Source organism: Canis aureus, chromosome 34 (assembly GCF_053574225.1).
Source record: "Canis aureus isolate CA01 chromosome 34, VMU_Caureus_v.1.0, whole genome shotgun sequence".
NCBI lineage: Eukaryota > Metazoa > Chordata > Mammalia > Carnivora > Canidae > Canis > Canis aureus.
In genome coordinates this window covers 9377847-9399570 of record NC_135644.1, presented here as the reverse complement: position 1 = coordinate 9399570, position 21724 = coordinate 9377847, and the positions used below count along the sequence as shown (strand labels likewise).

At 38.8% G+C, this 21724-nt stretch overlaps 1 protein-coding gene across 7 annotated transcripts in view; it reads right to left on the bottom strand.

Annotated features, from left to right (window-relative positions):
• The window catches only part of PDE11A (phosphodiesterase 11A), a 406550-nt gene that overhangs the window by 125858 nt on the left and 258968 nt on the right, over nucleotides 1-21724 (bottom strand). For all 7 annotated transcript variants that reach the window (XR_013371375.1, XR_013371376.1, XM_077883001.1 and 4 more), the window contains one exon: nucleotides 13001-13051. Coding sequence is in view for 5 of the 7 variants with exons in the window: in XM_077883001.1 (XP_077739127.1) it covers nucleotides 13001-13051 (51 nt within the window). In the remaining 2 variants the exon portion in view is untranslated. The remainder of the gene's footprint in view (nucleotides 1-13000; nucleotides 13052-21724) is intronic.

Genomic DNA, 21724 nt, shown 5'->3' with positions numbered 1-21724 from the left:
TGAGGGGAAGAGAACTAAGTGTCCTTCTTTAAAATCCAGCTTCAGTGTTTCACGGAGTTGTTTGACAAATTTAAGCCCAGTGGTGAGGATGGCCACCTGTTCCTGCAAAAACCACCACAGAGCTTGGTTTTCACAGGACTCCCTCCTGTTTTTGGAAAGGCCCAAGATGAATTATAATATATGTTAGGAAAATGAACCTAGTACGGAGGAATGGGATCATTCAGCATGAGAACTGTTTGCGATTTACCCTTGGAGGGGAAAAAGTTGCTTTTGGATCCCACAACCTGTCCCTTGAAGTTGATATTCTAGGATGCTGAAGTCTGAGAAACACATCTGGATCATGAATAGGCCTGGATTGCCTTCCTACTATGTAAACTTAAAAACAAACAAACAAACATGCCCTTAGCAGAGTCTGTTGAAATCTAAACTCCTTCATCTATTAAGGAACTAAGCCTTAGAATTCAGAAGGGTTCATTAATCAGACCATAAGGACAGGGCCAAACCAGGACCAGAAGGACCTAAAACAAAAAGGGTTCCATGTCTATATCAAAAGGGAACCTTATAAATTCAGCATGTTTATCTATATCTCGATTTCTTAATCCGTAATACAGGTAAGGCGCTGAAAAGAGAATTGGCACCTAGTAAAATTTTCACTAAATGTTTGTTATTTTTCAGGTGACCGTCACACTGAGTGAACGGAGCACATATCGGGTAGGAGAGTCCCCAAAAAGGACCTCAGTGGCAAGAAGTAGTGCCTTCAAATTGGCAGTGTGTGATCTCCATCAGGTGCCTAATCTGTAAATGGGATAAAGCCACTGATGCCTCCTTGAAAGGCTTCTGTTAACATCTGATGAAGTAAGAGCTGTGACAGCAGGTCCAGTCAGAAGGAATGCTGTAGTTATAACACCACTACTCCTAGCGAGTAGCAATATTTAAAAGTATATAATGATTGATATCATGTTAACCGACAGTAAGCCCAGAAAATGTATTTTAAAGTCCATCCACCTGTGGATGCTTAACAGCAGGATGGCATTTAAACCGTTTCATCGCTGGATAGGTTGAAAAAAGGCTGCTCTTCTTTTCAAAGTCCTCCCAGGCCTTCTCACACTTTCCCCTTTCACGGGTGTGTCGGTTTGATTACAGAAGTACTCTAGAGGTACCTGTAGGCCCCGCTCCAGGCCAGCCTCTCGGGCCAACTGTGAGGCCAGCTGCACAGCCCCCAGCCTGGGGCTGTGGGGTAAAATCTATTTGGAGCTTGGATCCCTTCTACAATGGGGTCTTATAGGAAAGATTCTAGAGTTTCCTGTTACAGTGTGATTGTAACAGATTTTCAATTTTTATTGAAATTCTTACTTGTTCGTACCTTAATTCCTTTTAGTCTCAACCACATGTTGGAGGCCCTAGCTGAAAATATCGGCCTGTACTACTTGACAGTCTTAGAACAGTCTCTGTGGCTATTACTGTTCATAAAGCTGAGTTTAATTTCTAAGTTTTATGTATATTCATGGCACATCCAAAGACAGCGAAATCCTGCCCAGAGATTGTGTCATTGACATAGATGTTCTGGCTAAGGCGTTGTCTTTGTAAATGCCGTGAATTGCTTCCAGGGGGAGAAAAAGCACCCGAAACAGAGTTCCTGTTCCACCAACATGCATCACCAGCATTCCTAGGAAAGGGAAGAAGAGTGCTCAATGGCTCCACCAGCTCTGGTAATGAAAGGAATGCATTGGAAGGGATAGAACACAGCTACACCGACGGTTGGTTTCAAGTCCTGTTACATGTCTACTGCAGAATATGCAACAATAAAAATAATTAATGGAGCATCGGACCTCTGGATTCCTACCATACCACCTCACCATCAACTCCCAGCACCTCCACGGTGCCTCCCGTGTACGCACTGGCTGGCTCACTGGGATACAGCCAGCAAGAGGGCTTTACCCAGCCTTTGTTGGTGAGGCTGAACCAGAGGGGAGATTTCCCAAGTCCTTGCACCTCGTGCCTCAGCAGATGAATCAGTTGCTGTGTCACTAACATATTCCAGGTCATGTGCACACACAAACATTATGATATCTTGAAATTACTTTTAAATTACTGTCTTTCGGGTTTTAACCATCTTCCTAGAAATGTGGCTCAGCAAATCCTTGCGTGGAGCAAGGATGGCACCCAGTGGCCAAAGTGTTTCATCTCAGATCCTGTTTTTCTCACAGATTTTTCCATTGCATGTCTCTTGGGAGACAATGAATTGCCATCCTTTTCTAACGCCAGAGTTGAAACACTAAATCACTTGACTACCCTTTTAAGATAAAGTGTGTACACACACACACACACACACACACACGCACACATGCACCCATCCCACACAAATTCTCACATACAAATTGAGGCTATATACAGAGGTTAATTCAGAATGATAACTTTCAAAAATCCTTAAAAATTTACCGTAGAGTCTTATGTTAGAGCTGTCATATTTCAGATAGACAGATTACTGTCCAGGATGTCTCCAATACCATGCATCACTACAGGAAACGTTACACAAATGGAAACCCAGTTTCACATTCTTCACTTCGTACTTCCCCCAAATAGTCTCTAGTTTGTGCGTTCTCATGCCTTACACATAAGACTTTATCTCCTGACAAGTGCTTTATCCTCAAACTGATGTTCACAATCTCATACCCTAGTTATCTTTCTTACAAGGTACCTGGCAGGCCTGGAGAGCACAGAATAATAAAGTAGGACTGCTCTCTTTCCTTTGAGCTTTCCAGATGTAGAGAAATTTCTATACAGCTAGATAGCCAATCAGACTGTAAGGAAGACAAGCAAGATGTCAGAATAATGGATCATATACCCATTTGCTCAGAATGATGCAATATCTTCATAATGTTTGCCATTTCCAATTTCCTTAGGTTTCTAAGCAGTCTGAAAGCCCAGGGCAAAAAGTCACACAGATGGCACAGCCACAACACAAAAAAGAAGTTTCTAATAAAATTGCATCATATATCGATTGCCTAATTGATTACCACGAAAAGCCTCTTTTTAAGTATCTATATTAAGTTCAGCCCCAAATTCTGTTTTACTCAGGCATCATCACCATTCACACTTATTTAGCCCCCAAACTGTCAAAACGCCACAGAGGTTTCAAGAATAACAGTGAACTCAAAAGAAATGATGTTAGGATAAAATTCCATGATATTGCTTACATTTCCCTATTCAGTACTTGAAGGGAAGCCTTGTTTTCAAGGTCAAAACAGAACACTGGAGAGGAAAAAGCCAAGCATGTGCCAAGCCAAGCATGTGCATTTTTCTTGTTGGCTCTTTAGTTCTTGGTCACTTTGTATGTATGTAAATGGAGAGCTATCATGACCCTGCCCTCACCAAGATGTTGTGAGGTTCAAGTAAGACAATGAGTAGGAAAACGTTTTTATACACTGCTAAGTTGTATTATTTAAGGCGTTATGATTATTTAAAGATTTCTAGGTAGCCTTAGTGTATACTTTTTATACTGATGAGGTTAAAATTCTTGTCCTACCTAAAATAATCACTTATCTTTCTCACGAGTGTTACTGTATAATGTTACCCTTCAAATATGATATAGCCACAGTGGGCTTTAGAAATCACTTATAATATGTAATTACATCAAGCTGAGCCAAGTCTTCCACCAAATGTCCAAATTTTTAAAGAGAGCTTAAATTTGAAGCTCTGGGTATTTAGAAATTAGAAGAACCCCAAGATGTTTTGTCAACTTTATGTTGCTTTGCGTTTTATTTTCCCCTTCCCTCCTGGAGATACATTTTATAGGCTCATAAAATTATAGCATTTTATTAGCTGAAAATGGCTTTGTTGTGCAGATGAGGAAACCTGAGGCCTAGAAATTTTAAATGAACCCAGTGGTCTGGTGGCTGTTTTGTCTATTTACATGCATGCTCTATCGTCTTCTATGTCTGGGGCCTTACAAAGATCGCTTTAAAAAGGGACAGAGGGATCCCTGGGTGGCGCAGCAGTTTAGCGCCTGCCTTTGGCCCAGGGCGCGATCCTGGAGACCTGGGATCGAGTCCCACGTCGGGCTCCCGGTGCATGGAGCCTGCTTCTCCCTCTGCCTGTGTCTCTGCCTCTCTCTCTCTCTCTCTGTGTGTGACTATCATAAATAAATAAAAATTAAAAAAAAAATTAAAAAAATCCTCGGGGGATCCCTCAGGGGTTCAGTGCCTGCCTTTGGCCCAGGGAGTGATCCTGGAGTCCCGGGATCAAGTCCCAAGTCGGGCTCCCTGTGTGGAGCCTGCTTCTCCCTCTGCCTGTGTCTCTGCCTCTGTGTGTGTGTGTGTGTGTCTCTCATGAATAAATAAATAAAATCTTAAAAAAAAAAAAAGGGACAGCTCTGGCAACTGAGACATTCTCTCCTAACTTGGTGTTTCATATTGGGCCTTGAGATCAATTCAGTCATGATTTATGCACATTTTAAAGATTTTTGGATGGATCCATTGTCAATTGTGAGAAACCATGCAGAACTACCCAAAGCAGCACATAATTTTAAATAGGTACAAGGTACAGAATTCAGGACCATACAAATAAAAAGAATTAGAAAGTCATCCTGAGATTCAAGGAAGTAATAATTTTAACTGATTTAGTCATCAGGATGGTGGTAGCAGGATAGATACAGAGTGAAGAATCTTACCTAATACAGGCATGCCTCATTTTATGGCACTTTGCTATATTGTGATTTGCAGATATTTTGGATTAAACAAATTGAAGGGTTGTGGCAGCTCTGTGTTGAGTGAGTATATCAGTGCCATTTTTCCAAAAGCATTTGCTCATTTCGTGTCTCTGTGTCACATTCTAATAATTGTCAAGATATTATAAAATTTTACATTATTATTATATTTTATATATGTTATTATATATCTGTGATGAGTGACTAGGACTTGCTCAAAGCTCAGATGATGGTTACCCTTTTTTAGCAATAAAATGTTTGTTAATTAAGATATGTACATTATTTTTTTAGACATCATACTATATTGCACACTTAATAGACTATAGTGTAAACATGACTTTTATATACATTGGGAAGCCAAAAATTCATTTGACTCACTTTATGTTGGTATTTGCTTTGTTGCACTACTCTGGAAACAAACCCTCAACATCTCCAAAGTGTACTTGTATTACAGAAATTGCCAAATCAACTAAGAATTAATGACAAGAGGCCTTTGCCCACAGTAGGGAAGGGTAGATATTGTTATTACTGAACACTCCAAAGAAAATATCCTAAACAAAGAAAATGAATCCCTTTATTGTCATATAGTTCAGACTTCTTAGGAAACTAGCAACCAAGAACTTAAGTATTGAGATAAAATTTGCAGACTCTCTTATTGTCATAGATCCTTGCTTCAAAATTCTACTCACATGTTGTAAGCACCTCTGCCATCAAAACTGCAAACAGTTCAATGCATTTTGTAGAAATTTCATCAGCCCCCAGGTGCAAGACATGACTTTAGGAAATCCAAGGGTTACAAAAAATGAGTAAGACAAGGATTCGCTCCTAAAGATGCTCCTGGTTCAATCTGGTGAATGGACAGGTGCACAAAGATTTATATTATAAGGTGGAAACTGATAAATATAATGAAAAAATGGCAAACGAGCAGATCATTTTTGCCTGAATTATGGTGAGAATGACTTGATGGAGGGTACAACTGACACCATGCTACATCAGTTTAAGGTGTTCAACACAGTGACTCAACTTCTCTATACATTATGCTACGCTTCCATCTGTCACCATATGCTGTTACAGTATCATTGACTATATTCCCTATGCTGTACCTTTTATTTCCATGACTCATTCATTCTATAACTGGAAGCCTGTATCTCCCACTTCCCCTCACTCATTTTAAATTTTTTTTTAATTTTATTTATTTATGATAGTCACACAGAGAGAGAGAGAGAGGCAGAGACACAGGCAGAGGGAGAAGCAGGCTCCATGCACCGGGAGCCTGACGTGGGATTTGATCCTGGGTCTCCAGGATCACGCCCTGGGCCAAAGGCAGGCGCCAAACCGCTGCGCCACCCAGGGATCCCCGCCTTCACTCATTTTAATGTCCAACTGAAGAATTTGAAATGATGGAATCTAGAGGCTTATGGAAGATGTTGAGCTTTGTGAAAAGGAACCTGGCACCAACAGAGGAGTACTGTTGATCTAGCCACTATGCACAGGATGAATTTGGGAGCAGGTCTTATGTTGGGCATAAGAGCTTACTTAAAAAAAAAAAAAAAAAGTCAGAGAGAAAGGGAACCAGGGAGACCAGCTAGGAGAGCATGCATAACAAATGTCTGCATGAGAAAGAATGAGGATCTGAGCTGGTGGTGGTGACTGTGAGGATGGTGGGAGCATGGGAGACATTCTGAAATCATGATGGAGAGAAGAGCACATGGGAGTGAGCAGGTGTGAGGACGCAAAGGTGACCGGATAATTATATCCAAAGTGTGGCTCTGGAGAGGAAGGTGAGGGAAGCGTAACAGTCAGGAGTTTCTAGTTCCTATGTATACCGAAGGAGATACAGAGAGAAAACCAACTATTATGACTGCTAAACCAAACCGGTATCACCGAAGTGAGGGTGCATCAGTTCTTTATTTCCCAATTCCTTACCTGTAGTCATAGACGGCTCTAACTAGAGAAAGACCAGAAAGAAGGAGACTGATACAGTCTCAGATGCCCTCGTGTTCTGGAAAGGTCTGACCACTTTGGCCTCTATAGTTCCCTTCACCATTCAAGAGTCAGCGCTCTAACTGGGCCACATGATTGTCCTCCACTCCTGTTTTCCCTGGACCTTTAGGACTCATCACTGCTCTAAAACCAAAAATGAACTGCCTTTTATTTCATTCTGCCAGGGTCAGACTCCCTGGGCCTTCACGTGTGCCACTCAAGGAGTGCAGTAGACCAGCTGTGTTAATGTGTGGAAGCAAGAAGGTGGGAGAATGCCTTCCAGGTGCATCCTTCCTCCCAGGGAGTGTCAACAGTCATCGTGATCTTTCGGAACAGTGTCCCTGTTTTGTTTCCAAATGAAAACAAGTGGCAAATGATGGCTGTTTAAGCTGACTGGAGAGGAGGCCAGGGTCACCACAGGGTGTATCTTGGCCAGGTGAGTTCTTGAGGAGCCCTCAACTCATAGCCACCAAGTTCAGCAGTAGGAAAGGCCAGGATGGACTTCAGCCCCGGTTCCCCTCACACCACTTTCCTCCCCAGTGTGTTCAACACTCAAGAGTGACAAAGTGTAACCATCTTTTTTCTGACCTAACATTTCATTGAGACATAATTCATAAAGAGGAACCTGCAAGAACATGCGGACATTTGGACACAAAGCACTCCACGTGTTTATGGATGTGTCCTAAGTGGCTCAGCTGGCTGCCACAGGAGGAAGACATGCCCTTTCAGATGCTGATTCTGCTGTTTTCCCTGCAGCCAGTTTCCTGCTGAAGCTTCAATAACTCCCTGATGATTAAAAAAAAAAAAAAACCTCAGAAATTAAACTTGGCATAGATACTATTTAAAGGAAAAACAAAGCCCTCAAATCAAGAGATGGGGACAAGAGAGGAAACAGAATAGGTTAGGTGTAAGATGATCCCCAAATTCCATTTATACCACTGCGAGGTCATCTTTGAAACAACCGTAGAAAGAAGCAGAGGTGAACTGGAAAGTGGTTGGTTGTTGAGGTTTCCAAAGGCAGCATTTCAGGAAGACTGTGAGGGCTGAGGCTAGAGAAACAAGAGAAAGCCCCTTTCCCTCCCTGGCCCCTGGAGGTCCTGCATTACCTCCTGGACTCTGGAGGCATCTCTGTGGGAGCACCCAGCCTGCCCAAGAAGAGCTGGAAGGTGCTTCCTGCTGATTGTGGTGGGCAACATGATTTCCCCACGCCTCCGCCACCCGGTGCCCTGCCCTACCTCGACCCTCCAAGGCAGTTGTCTCATGCCTTGGGTTTGGGTAAGTGCCATGGTGTTACCCTATGTCTACATAGGACACTTTCCTCTGCAAGAAGCCACTGCAAGAATTGGACTTTTCCACAGCTTTGGAAACAGAGTTGGTGGGGCAGTGGCCAGCACACGTTGTCTTTGTGTGATTAGCAGAAAGGTGCGCCCACTGGGAGATCAGTTACTAAGAGGTATCCCATCACTTGACCAGCCACGTGGGAGTGAGTCCCAACTCCTGCCTCCTTGCTCAGGGACCCTTGTGCAGGACCTATGACAGACACATCTACCCGAACAGCTGGCAGGGCAGTTCTGAGGACATAGCTGCTTATGATAACATCTGAATATTTCATGGATCGAAGATGTCTCCTCAAGCGTCATTACTTAAAAAAAATAATAAAAGCCTAGTACATCACATCTCATTGCCCAGTCTGTCCCCTGCCCTCCATCTTACAGAGGAGGTTGTAGGGTCTTATTTTTGATGTAGCCATTCTTACTTTGCTATGTAAAGGCCACAGGGGGTACCTATTCCTTGGCACTTTATTTTATTTACTTTACCAGGATGTTAATTTGTGGTCTAGGCATTAACATTGATAACTTGAAATACGCAAGAGGTAGTCCAAACCTAAACACCCAACATGAGTTATCAGTGTTTAATTACTGAGGCAGTTAAATAGTCCCGTAAACGAGTTCATCTCTGATTGCAGCCATAACCCATGCAGTTTGGAATTGAAAGAAGGGATGATAAAAGGTGGCAATATAACATGAGAGTGTCCATGAGTTGATTTTAATTGGTAAACTGGCATATATAGTGGTAACTGTTTGGTCTGGCCACCGCGTTGGAATCTTAGGAAAGTGCATAAAATTGCAGGAGCATATAATTGGTGTACTAAACTCATTTTCTTATGTTATCACAGCTGGCATCTTCAGGTTATTAAAAGCCTTTAAACCAGTCATCTTCAAAGAGATCTAATTGTCAATATGGTCTTTATACATTCTTTCCGTTAGTGCAGAGCAGAAGAGATATAAACAGGCATTAAAATCTGCACAAATTTTCTGGGCACACCTTTCTTATTTCAAGTTCAAGGAAGATCAGTAAATGTTAATGAGGATAAAAACCACTCTTTAGATCCTGGTTTCCTCATTCAGTGCACAGGGCAAGCAGCCCATAAAGGATAAATTATTGACATTATAACCTCAACCAGCCAGACTTTTAAAAAAGTTAATTCATTAGTTCCAGGAAGTTCTATGATCTTTTTGTGATAGGTGGCCCTCCAAAATAGGACCATTTCCCAAGGTATAAATAATACATCAGGACCACAAAAATAAGCTTAGGTTCTGACATTCTTTGGTTAGCAATTATATGTTGCTGTCTCATCCAGTTTTAATGGCTAGATAATCCAGGAATACTTCTAGAAGAACGGTTTCCACATTCTGACCACCATTCGCCCACCCACCACCACACACCCATGAAGGAGACTTTTCCCAACAGGAGTTAATAGAATACAACAAAACAAAAATAAAAACATCTTTTCCCTCTCCTATGGTATTCTATGACAGGAAAAGAAATCACCAAACATGGATAGGTGTGAAATAGGAAGACAAGATATGAAAAAAGGTAAAGTGATATTAACCTAGCATTAATGATTTTTATTTTTATTTATTTATTTTTTATTTATTTATTTATTTTTTTGCATTAATGATTTTTAAAGCTTGACTATAGGTTTATCAAATCTGTGTTCCTTGAAACCATCCCATTGATGGCACAAGAGTACAAGTATAAGTGGTAGTAAGTTGAAAGTAATTAATGGTTGTGTATTGTACTCTCCAATACTGTGGGATCTCCATCTCTCTACTTATTTCCAAGAATTCTCAGGGTATACCTTACTTGTCCGTAACATGTGACCACTCAGCCTGCATTTATTTCTTCAGCTTCTGCTGGTCATTTTGATAGAAGGTGCTTTCCCTCTGGTCAATATGAAGCTTACTTCTGTTAGGTTGCCTCTTTCTGTTGCATTCTGTTGGTACTCTGGAACCCTCATGATCTTGGGATCATTCATTGCACTGAAACTGTACTAAGGGCCACACCTTTTGTGTCCATTCACAATTTTAGCTCAGAACATCAATCCATAGGAGGCTGGGGTAAGGGAAAAATCCAAGAGACAAATCTCATGCTGAACTTGGAATCATCTAGACACTGAGGCCTGTGGCCTCAATTTCCACTAGGAAGAGTTCTTAACTAGGAGGTCTCCTACTCAATTGTGTGTCAACGACTTCTCACTGGTGTTCTCAACATATCTGAATCCCAGATGTGGTACAGCTTGGGCTGCAACTGGAGTCTGGCCTGTGTAAGCATGTATTTGACCACCAGATTCTCGTCAGCACTAGATGATGATATTTCCTTCCAAAGTCTGACTTAATCTCTGAATCATTGATCCCAGCTGCACATAATCCAATACATTGACTCAGCCATCCTTAAATGATAAACTTTTATGGATAACTCTGGTTCCAGATTTCAAATCTCTATTGATATCTGTTTTCTTTACTATCTCTGTTAAAAATTATTGTAAGTGGCAAAGTTTGCAATATATTTGAATGTAAGCATGGTTTATCTGTACATATGGGTCAAAACAAAGCATTTATTTACTATTTAGTTACCATTAGGAAACTTCCATTGCACATACTCCAGTGTGAAACTTCAGTAAATACTTTTCAGTGTCTACGTGCAGGATTATTTTAAGCTCACTACATTTTAATGTTATTGCTGCAGTTATAAGACATCAGCTACCAATTGTGAGAATGTTTTGTTTACTTTATATATCAAGGGAAAAAAGCCATTAGGTTAAAATTATCTACTATATCTCAATTACAGTATAAGATACTTACCAGTATCTTTCAGGATAAAATCTGGAGTAAATTCGTTAATACTCTTGACAATTTTAACACGAAATAACCCTTTGTTCTCAAATTTAAATACTTCATATTTTTAGTAAGTATGTTTGTGAGCCAACAATAGAAAAGCATGGCATATTGCAAGACAGTGGTGTTTTCCTTACTCTAAGGAATTAAGAATCAAGGCTGAACAAAGGGCAGTACCTTTAGAGGGTACACAGCTATTGATTTTGGCCTGCTGTGGGTCTGCATATGTCCCATCAAATAGCTCCTGCAGTCACATTTGTCACACTGTGCGCTTTGCTGTCTTTCTCCCTGCTGGTCCCTTCTTTCTTTTAGAAACGATGATAATGATACTTATAGTAAAAGTATAAAACAGTAAGAACAGCAAAATATTTGTGGTAATATATTGCCCTAAATTAGATTTCTAGGTAACTAAACTTTATTAAAGTATAAGAGCTTTACATATTTTTGATGGACATATTTATAAAACATATAGAGGATCTAAAAATTAATCACATGTAACCATGGTTTTAATGTTTTCTTAATGAATAGTTGTTTTGAATTTCTGAACACTGAACTTTTTGGATTTATTCATTCATTCATGCATGCATCCATTCAACAAATATTTACTAAGTCTTCCCATGTTCCCAGAACTGCACAGATAGAGCAGGGAACAAAACATACAAAAGCACTGCCCCAGTGGCATTCACATTCTAGCTGGGATGTAGGAGGTTTATATCTCTAACATGGGGCTCCTGGCTGCCACGGTTTGGGTTGTTCTGACTCCTTCTTCTGCTGTTAGCTGCCACCTCTTACTGGCAACATGTCCCTCCTGATATGGGTCACCACTGCAGGTCTTTTCCTAAGCCTCTCATCAAGCCAGTGGAACACATCCCTGGATACAGCCCACGCAGCCCTCACTAAGTGTGCTGCTCCCTGCCCTTCTGAGCAGTTCCTTTATCCCTACTCTGAGTTTGGAGTCTTCCTTTGTTTCCTTTCCTTATTAGTGTGACTCAAAGCTAATGATGTGATTCAGTGATCAGATCCAAAGGGCCCTGAGCCATCCTTCCTGGGAAGATGAACGTATCTGCACGTAAACGAAGCCCTTAGAAGAAGAGCCATCACCAAGTGTTACTACATAGAAATATCATGATACAAAACACTATCTTTCTTAGGGTTGTGGTGGTGAACCTGATAATTCTGAGATTCCATAAAAACTTAAAAAGGCAGAGGCCAAAGCTTTCAAAAGGGAGGAAAATCAGGTCTCCCACACTCTCATATTTTGACCATGATGGGTTAGAAGTACAGGGAGAGGAACAAGAATTCTGGGCTGCCTTTAAGAGAGCGGTGGTGACTGAGGTGAAAAAGAATATCTAGGGGCACCTGGCTGACTCAGTTGGTGAAACGTGTGACTCTTGATCTTAGGGTTGTGAGTTTGAGCCCCATGTTGGGTGTAGAGATTACTTAAAAATAGAATCGTTAAAAAAAGATAAAAATATCTAAGACTCATTCATAGACTTGTCGTATGTCAGAGCTGGAAGATGGTCCCACTGAACATCAGCAAACACGGTCGTTAGGAACTCCAGTTCCAGGGCCAGACTGCCTGGCTATGCCTCTTACCATCATTTGACCCTGGCCTAACTTAACATCTCCATGTCTCAACGGACTCATCTGCAAAACAGTAGGTACTTCACGGGATTATGAGATTCAAATTATATAGGTAAAATGCTTTACCTTGTGTCTGGTCCATAGTAAGTATTTGGCAAATGTTAGCTATTATTGTCCTAATCTCTTCACTTATTTTTACAGATGAAAATATACTGATTTTAAGTGAACAGAAAGTTGGAGGAAAAACGAATGCCAAAGCCATGCAAACTGATTCTCACAATATTGTGCAGATTTTTTGCTAATATCCTACTTACCTAACAAATGAAAAGATATAAATACTGAATCATTTAAATGATCATAAAGGGGCTACTCAGTTATTTTTAAGTCTCTTTTCCCCTCTAAGATTGAAAGATTCAAATACACCTTTGCCCAGTTCTACTCCCTAACACCTAGTGGGCAGGAATGATTCTACAGAGGCAAGTGACAATGGGTCAGAAAGCCATGTGAAGTTTAACATTATGTCCTAGCAGGGCACCCCTTGCTTCCTTACCTTAAACTTGTCAACTTCAGCTTTTGAACATGTTGCATGGTATGACAGCACCTGATTCAGAAGAAAAGGAAAAAAAAAATCTTTAATAACTAGACATGACTATTTTCTGAAATTCTCCTGGCTTATAAATAAATATAGTTCATTATATCACCTTGACAATAAAGGATTTTTTTTACTTAAGTATAATTGGCATCAATATCCTATTAGTTTCAGGTATACATCATAGTGATCTGATACTTTTATGCATAACAAAATGATCCCCATGATAAGTCTAGTTACCATTTGTCACCATATAGTTATCACAATATTATCAACTGTATTTCTTAGGCTGTACATCACATCCCCGTGACATATTTATTTTCTAACTGCAAGTTTGTACCTCTTAATCCCCTTCACCTATTTCATCTGCATTCCCCAACCCTTTCCTTTTTCTGGGGACCAATAGTTTGTTTCCTGTATCTCTGAGTCTGTTTCCATTTTGTTTCATTTGTTGTTTTGTTTTGTTTTTAGATTCCCCATATGAGCAGAACCATACAGTATTTGTCTTTCTCTGCCTGACTTATCTCACTTGGCATAATACCCTCTAGATCCATCCATGTTGTTGCAAATGGCAAGATTTCATTTTTTTGTGATGGCTGAGTAATATTTCTGTGTGTGTGTGTGTGTGTGTGTGTGTGTGTGTATACCCCATATCTTCTTTATCCACTCATCTACTGATGGACACAGATTGCTTTCATATCTTGACTATTTTAAATAATGCTGCAATAAACATCAGGGTGCACATATCTTTTTTATTTTATTTTATTTTATTTTATTTTATTTTATTTTATTTTATTTTATTTTATTATTTTATTTTATTTTTTGCACATATCTTTTTAAATTAGAGTTTTTGTTTTCTTCAGATAACTGAAGTGGAATTGCTGGATTAATAGTTTTATTAGTTTTATTTTTAACTTTTTGAGGAATGTCCATACTGTCTTCCGTAGTACCTGTGCCAGTTTACACTCCCACCAACAGTGTACAAGGGCTCCCTTTTCTCCACATCCTCACCAACCCTTCTTACTCTGTCTCTTTGATACTAGCCATTCTGACAGGTGTGAGGTGGTATCTCATTGTGGTTTTGATGTGCATTTCCCTGATGATGAGTGATGATAAGCATCTTTTCATGTGCCTATTGGCCATCTGTATGTCTTCTTTGGAAAAATGTCCATTCAAGTCCTCTGGTTGTTTTTTTGATATTAAATTACATGGGTTCTTTATATATTTTAGATATTAACCCCTTATCATATGTATGATTTGTAAATATCTTCTTCCACTCAGTAGGCGGCCTTTTTGTTGATGGTTTCCTTTGCTGTGCAGAAGCTTTCTAGCTGAATGCAGTCCCATTTGTTTATTTTCACTTTTGTTGCCCTTGCCTAAGGAGACTGGTCCAAAAAAAAAAAAAATAGTGCTAAGACTGATGTCAAAGAGCTTACTGCCTATGTTTTCTTCTAGGAGTTTTATGGCTTCAGATCTTACATTCAAATCTTTAATCCAATTTGAATTTATAGTTGTATATGGTATAAGACAGTGGTCCAGTTTCACTCTTTAGCATGTAGCTGTCCAGTTTTCCCAACACCATTTATTGAAGAGACTGTCTTTTCCACAGGGAATTTTACTGTACATGAAATTTCCAATAACTGTGACACAGACTGCTATCTGTGCAATTGCAGTGGAATCTATTATAATGCTGGATGGAACTGTAGCCCACATTTGAGGCTAAGTATTTTATACCAGGATGTTTTTATAGGTAGTTATTTTATTAAAGGGATATGATGTGGCTCAAGGCCACAGTTCCCAAAGGACATGAATACTTGTCCTGTAAAATGCTCTGGAACATAAATAAATAAAAAGGTTGTGGGTGGTGTGTGTGAGTGTGTGAGTGTGTGTGTGTGTGTGTGTGTGTGAACTGTGGCAGACACTATAGATGGCTGACTCAACTTCCATTTCTAGTCTATTCTCAGTTGTCTGCTTTTATTATATAAGAAAGATTATATTGATCTTTCCTGGGCATGGGATAATACATGCCCAACCATCTGTGATGTTTTTTGTAGGAGGATTATATTTCTCTGTCCTACTGCCAGCCTTAGTATATGACCAGCTTGAGCCAATGCAGCGTGAGGGAAAGTGACAGCATTCTGAGCAGTCTTTAAGAGCCGTCCCATGGTTCTGCCGTCCTCTGTATCCTTCCCCCATGGGAAGCATGTAGCTGCTCTCTCAGTCTGGGTCCCAAATCGAAGAGCACAGCCACAGCCAACCCTCAGCTGATGATGTGTCATGTGAACATGAAATCAAGCTTTGTGGTTTGTCACCACATTGTAACTTACTGATTCAGAGACTTAAATGTAAAAACTTGAATTCAAGCTCCCTGCAGCTAGGGGTGCTCCTCTGGTCAATGAAATATGAGTGGGGGTGTTGGGGGCTGTTCTCTTTCCTCTTCCCTGAAAATCAGCTGTAAGGCTTGGAGGTGCAGCAAAATCTTGTATCTGTGAGGAGACAACTGTGAGTGTGAATGACTTTTATGGATAGTAGAGCAGAATGGGAAAGAGAAATGAGTCTGGCCCTGGACTGCCCTGCCTCAGACTTTTTGTTATGTAAGACAAACACACATTTGCTTAAGTCAGTATTAGTATGTTACAAGGCATATATATACATATATATATGCACACACATAATTTATACATGTTATATATTTTATGCTAGCAATCTCATTCTTTACACAAATTTCAAACAAATAAGTCTAGGAAATGTTAACTTCCTCTTCAGCAACCAATCTTAGAGAACGGCATTGCATATTTGGTTCTGAATAGTAGAGTAACATGTTTTATTTTGTTAAATGCAGCATTTCCCAAATCTATCCACACAACTCCCTTTTGGGTGATATATTATTAATCTAGTAACATCCCAACCTAATAATCTAGTGACCAAGAGTTTTGAGAAATGCTGATGTGAAGTATGCACCATCCGTGGGACAGGAGCAGGGCCACAGTGGAACCAGCGTCAATAGGGTATAGAACACAGCCCCTGGAACCAGCCACCAGGGCTCTACCCCTTCCCAGCTAGGGAGTTTGGACAAATGTCTTAGTCTCTTTGTAAAATGGTATAATATTGACACTAAATAGGTGTCTCTTGCTTAACATCAACTCTTGGAAAGCAGGTTCTACCCCAAAACCAACAGGGAGCCTATTTTCCGTTATTTTTAATTGAAAAAAATTTTAATGCATTATAAAACCTACAAACACTTCCTAAAATTTAAAGAAAACACAGTAAAATTAATATGTAAGCACAAAACAAAAAATGTTAGGTTATAGATTGCTTCAAGTATTTATTTTCTGATAATAACCAAAACAGTCTTAACAAAACATTGCTTTATATTTTAGTAGCGTCTTCTCTCTCATTGTAAGCACTCTGATCACTCACTTCTTTTCCCATAGTTTTCTCATCACTTTTTCAGCTTTGGGAGGGGGCTCATTGTGAAATATTACAAAGCAAAAACTAGAGCTAAATGTTAGTGGCGTGATGGCGACACATCAGGACAACTCGCCTTTCTCAGCAGCAGCAACAATTGAGGTGTGCAGCCTCATTGTTAGATTCTGTGTGGTTCTCAACATGTCTACACATGTTTTGGATGTTCTTTAGATCAAGTTTATTTGGAATGTAAATCAAAATTTTTCCCATACCTCATTTTGTTTAAAAAAATTATACAGTTTTGGAGACATAAATATATTTTCCCCAATATAGACAAAGGCACCAAAATGCTGTATTGGGTGCCTGGGTGGCTCAGCCAGTTAAGCATCTGCCTTCAGCTCAGGTCATGATCCCATGGTCCTGGACAGAGCCCTCCATCTGGCCCCCTATTTCGTGGGGAGTCTGCTTCTCCTTCTCTCTTTCTCCCTCCCCCATGCTCATTCTCTCTCTCTCTCTCTCTCTCAAATAATTAAATAAAATCTTTTTAAAAATGTTGAATTGAGAAAAATATGTCTATTAAGTTTGGTTATTAAAAATCACGGTATTTTCTACTGGGGAAATTCTGTGGTGTGGTCCTGTACTTCACACAATTCTTGGCAAGGTTAAATGGGATAATACATGTGAAATACTTGGCACGCTAATAATCAACTTACAGCTCTTGTATTAATATTCAATTACAGTTCTGTTATATAAATATTTGGAAGAGTATTGTGTCATCCTATTATTATCTTCATTGGCTCATAATTATTTGCTGGCATATTCAATGCAAAAATAACTGAATAGATTTTGTTTTTTTTTAAGCATTCTTTTTTTTAAAGATTGTATTTATTTATTTAAGAGAGAGAGTGAGAGAGAGCACAAGCAGGGGAGGGGGAAGGGGAGGGGTAGAGGGAGAGGGAGAAGCAGGTTTCCCACTGAGCAGGGAGCCCAACTCGGAACAGATGCCCAACCGACTGATCCACCCACTCCAGATTTTGTTCTTTTGGTTCAGTTTTACTATGGTAATTTTAATTTGGATGTCATTTTATTAAAATGTCTTATAACTTACAAGTCTCTTTTTGCACATTTAATCTTCAAAACTTATCTTTAGGAAATAAAATTCCACAAAAATTCAAGCTGAAATTCAAAATCTCTGCCACCAGGTGGTGCTTAGCCAGGTTTTTAGTATTTAAGGCATACCACCCACTCACCTTGTTTAAATCAAATTTTCCCACATCCTTTATTACTTAAAAAAAAAAAGAGCTATTAATTCCACTTAATTGAAACTTGAAACTATTTGAATCAGTGAAGCAGATTATTACAGATTAAGACTTTTTGTTCACTTCGCACCACTTACCACCATTGGAGTAATTAGTTAGCTTATCACCTGCCTCCCCCATTAGACTGTAAGTACTTTGAAGGATCAGATCTGGTTTTCGTCACCAATATATATTCTGTTCTGAGGAGTGTGCCTGATATTTAGTTGGCACTCAGTAAATACTTGCTGAATCAAGAAATAAAAAATAAAATGATCTTAAAAGAATCTCTCCATTTCCCACATGCTTCATTGCTTATATTATGAGTGGCTTTAATTGCTATCTTTTCCTCAGTAAAATCATAACATGTCTTAGAGCATAAACTAAGCCATATAGGTAGGGTTGCCAGATTTAGCAAACAAAAATACAGGATACCCAGTTAAATTTGAATTTCAGATCAACCATCGATATTTGCAAAATTGGGACATATTGATACTAAAAATATTATTTGGTGTTGATCTGAAATTCAAATTTAACTGGGTGTCTTGTGTTTGTACCCAGAAACCCTACTTCTACTCTCTCCAAATTAAAAAGGCTAGAAACAAATATGAAAACTCTAAGCCACATTCCAAAATATTCATGTTCCTCCCTTACGCTCACCCCACAACATCTCCCAATGACTTTTCCCCCCAGTATTTTATTTGGCAAACCTATCAAATGCCTTGAATCTGGAATATTTTTTAGCAATGCCAAAAAACCTCATTAATCTAAGATCTTGTGACAAATCTATGGATGGATGTCACTGAAGGAAATAAAACACAAAAAGTAATTCCTGATTACTTTTAGCATAGCAAAACTAAAGATCAAATTTTTATAGTTGAGAATATAACTTAAAGAATTATATATATTCATTCATATGTATATATGTGTGTATATATATGTGTGTACATATACATATATATAGACATCTTCTGGAGATTTTTCTTTTTTAAAAAAATTGATTATTGAAGTATACTTGACATACAATGTTATATTAGTTTCAGGTGTACAACATATTGATTCAACAATTCTACACATTACTCCATGCTCACCACAATAAGTACAGTTACTATACAATGTAATTACAATATTATTGACTATATTCTTTATAGTATACTTTTCATCTCTGTGACTTTTTTATTTTATAACTGGAGGTTTGTACCTCTTAGTCCCCTTCACCTATTTTGTCCATTCCCCCACTCCCTTCCTTCTGGCAACCACAAATTTGTTCTTAATATTTAAGAAAATGTTTGGGTTTTTGTTCATTTGTTTTTAGTTTTTTAAAAAATATTCCACATATAAGTGAAATCATATGGTATTTGTCTTTCTCTGACTGACTTATTTAGCATAATACCCTTGAGTTCCATCCATGTTTTTGCAAATGAGGAAATATATATTTTTAAAGATTTATGTATTTATTTTATTTTATTTTATTTTATTTTTTTTTTATTTATTTTATTTTATTTTAGAGAGAGAGCACAAGGAGGGGTTGGGGGTTGGGCAGAGGGAGAGGGAAAGAGAATTTGAAGCAGATTCTTACTAAGTGTGTAGCCAGAGGCGGGGCTCGATCTCATGATCCTGAGATTATAACTTGAGTGGAAACCAAGAGTTGGCCACTTAACTGACTGAGCCACATAGGTGCCCCAAGAATTATATTTTGTTAACTACTATTGTCAGACCTTCCTGGATAAGTGAACACTTTTTCCTTGATTCCAGATTCTATTAACTTTATAAGAATTCCACAAACTGTATATTTCATATCAAGAATCTAGGTATCCATTCTTGAGTAATAATATCTTTGAGTAAAAATGCTTTAATTGAATGCACTGTAATAGTTTTAAGAAAGAAACATTTACAAATCTTAACTGTATAAACATTTTCTCCATGAGGAACATTGTTAGGTTATGAGTTTAACCATAACATACACACTTGCCAAATTTTTTTGACAGTTAAATAAAATTTGTATAAACTTGTACAAAAGTAAACAATTGATCCACATAACAGGTGACAAATACTAAACTTTCACAAAAAAATTCTATCCCAGATAGCTTTATCTTTTGTGTCTGAATTAAATTAGAAAAAATTTAAGGTAAAAACTAGTGACTCAATTTTGTTGGTGAACTCTAACTTGAGAAATCTTAATAGTTCCAAAAATAAATTACTATGTGCGAAACCCTACCAACTTCAATTAACTTTTGGACTGAACTTGCTTCTAGCAAAACAAAACAAAACAAAACAAAAAAAGCAAGAAAAGCAAGATAAGGCAATCCTCGGACCCATGAACAACAGTGACAAACTCATGTTTTGTGTAGAGCTTCTACAGTGGGAAAACACAATTAACTACATTTCAAAAGAAAAACAATGAGCAGAGCTATCAAACACAACTGTTGTATCAAGCCTTGCTCTCTGCCACCTGCAATTCAAAACCAGAGCCAATGCTGGCCTTGAATTCCCAGGAACTGCCCCTGAGTAGTTGACAGCAAATCTCTCACATCAATAGCTTTGAATGTTAATTTATTGTAGATCTGTTGTCATTTGCTCCTGAAATGAGAAATGGACCATTAGAGATACTGGCTGAGAGGCAAGCAAATGTAAAGAACTACATAACAGGGAGGAGGAACACAGACCTCGCTGAGGCCCCAGACTGGCTGTCTCAGGTAGCAAAGGAACTACATAAATATTTACTGAAATGTTTATGGCTCTGGTGGCAAAGTGGCACCTGGTGGCACATGGAAACTAAACTGCTTTCAGAGTTAAGCCAATACAAAGTAAAGTCCCAAATAATTTATGTTGATGAGCTCCAAAGAAATATGCTTTGCTATCAGCAGTAGACCTCCAGCCAAGGATGATGAGGAACCACAAGGAATAGAAAGCCAAATTACTCGGAGTGACTTGACGGAAGTGCCATCTGAGGGGAGAACCATATTCTGGGATTTCTTAACAAGAGGACGACCAGCTTCACAGATACTTCAACTGAATGAATGTGTAGAAACTGAGAGATCATCAGTTTTTACTGTCAAATACTTGAGAAACTGCCTGCTTTTTAATGGCATGAAATGTTCACAAAGGGACTTCAGATACCTGAGTCTGCTATGTGATCTATTACCATGAATTTCGGATTGCACCTGTCATAAAAAATGTATTTTAAAAAAGATTTATTTACTTAGTTGAGAGAGACAGAGACAGAGAGAAAGGGTAAACAGAGGGATAGATCGACAAGCAGATTCCCTGCAGGCCCTCCTCAGGGCTCCATCCCAGGACCCTGAGATCATGATCTGAGCCAAAATCCAGAGTCAGATGCTCAATCAACTGAGCCACCCAGGTACCCTTGTAATAAAAAAAAATTTTTTTAAAAACTAAAACAGAGTTGATCTTTTTGAATTTAAAGTAGAATGAAGATACCTGCTGAATCTGGGGTAATAAAATAATCGTTAGCCTGACTTTCAGATCAGCTGCTCTTGCTCCTGCTTATGCAGTAAAGAAGGGCCACATCTGTAGTTCATATCAACACATATTTATGTGGTGCCTACTATGTGTAAGCTATCGTGATAGATATTTTGGGATTCATTTCTCCATCCTGCCAAATAAATTTTACTCGGGTCCTCAATTTTATTTGACTGCTAGTAGTTGTATGAAGCATGGTGCTGAAAATAGTTCTTGAGTCTTATGGAAGAGCTCAGTGGGAAGGTGTGCTGTGACTGATTACTGATATCTTCAATAGATATTGGGTAGAAAGAGTGGTGGCATTTGTGCTATGTATGTGCAGTCTGAAAACATCAAAATATAAGAAATGATCCTCTGGATCAAACTCATTCAGTCCAAGGCTCTCTTGATGAAAGAGCTGCAAAGATATATTTTGACAAAATCATAGATGTCTAAATTTAAATGATTAGGTTTGTACCTAAAACATGAATATAATTTTGATTTCCAATTTCATTTTGTA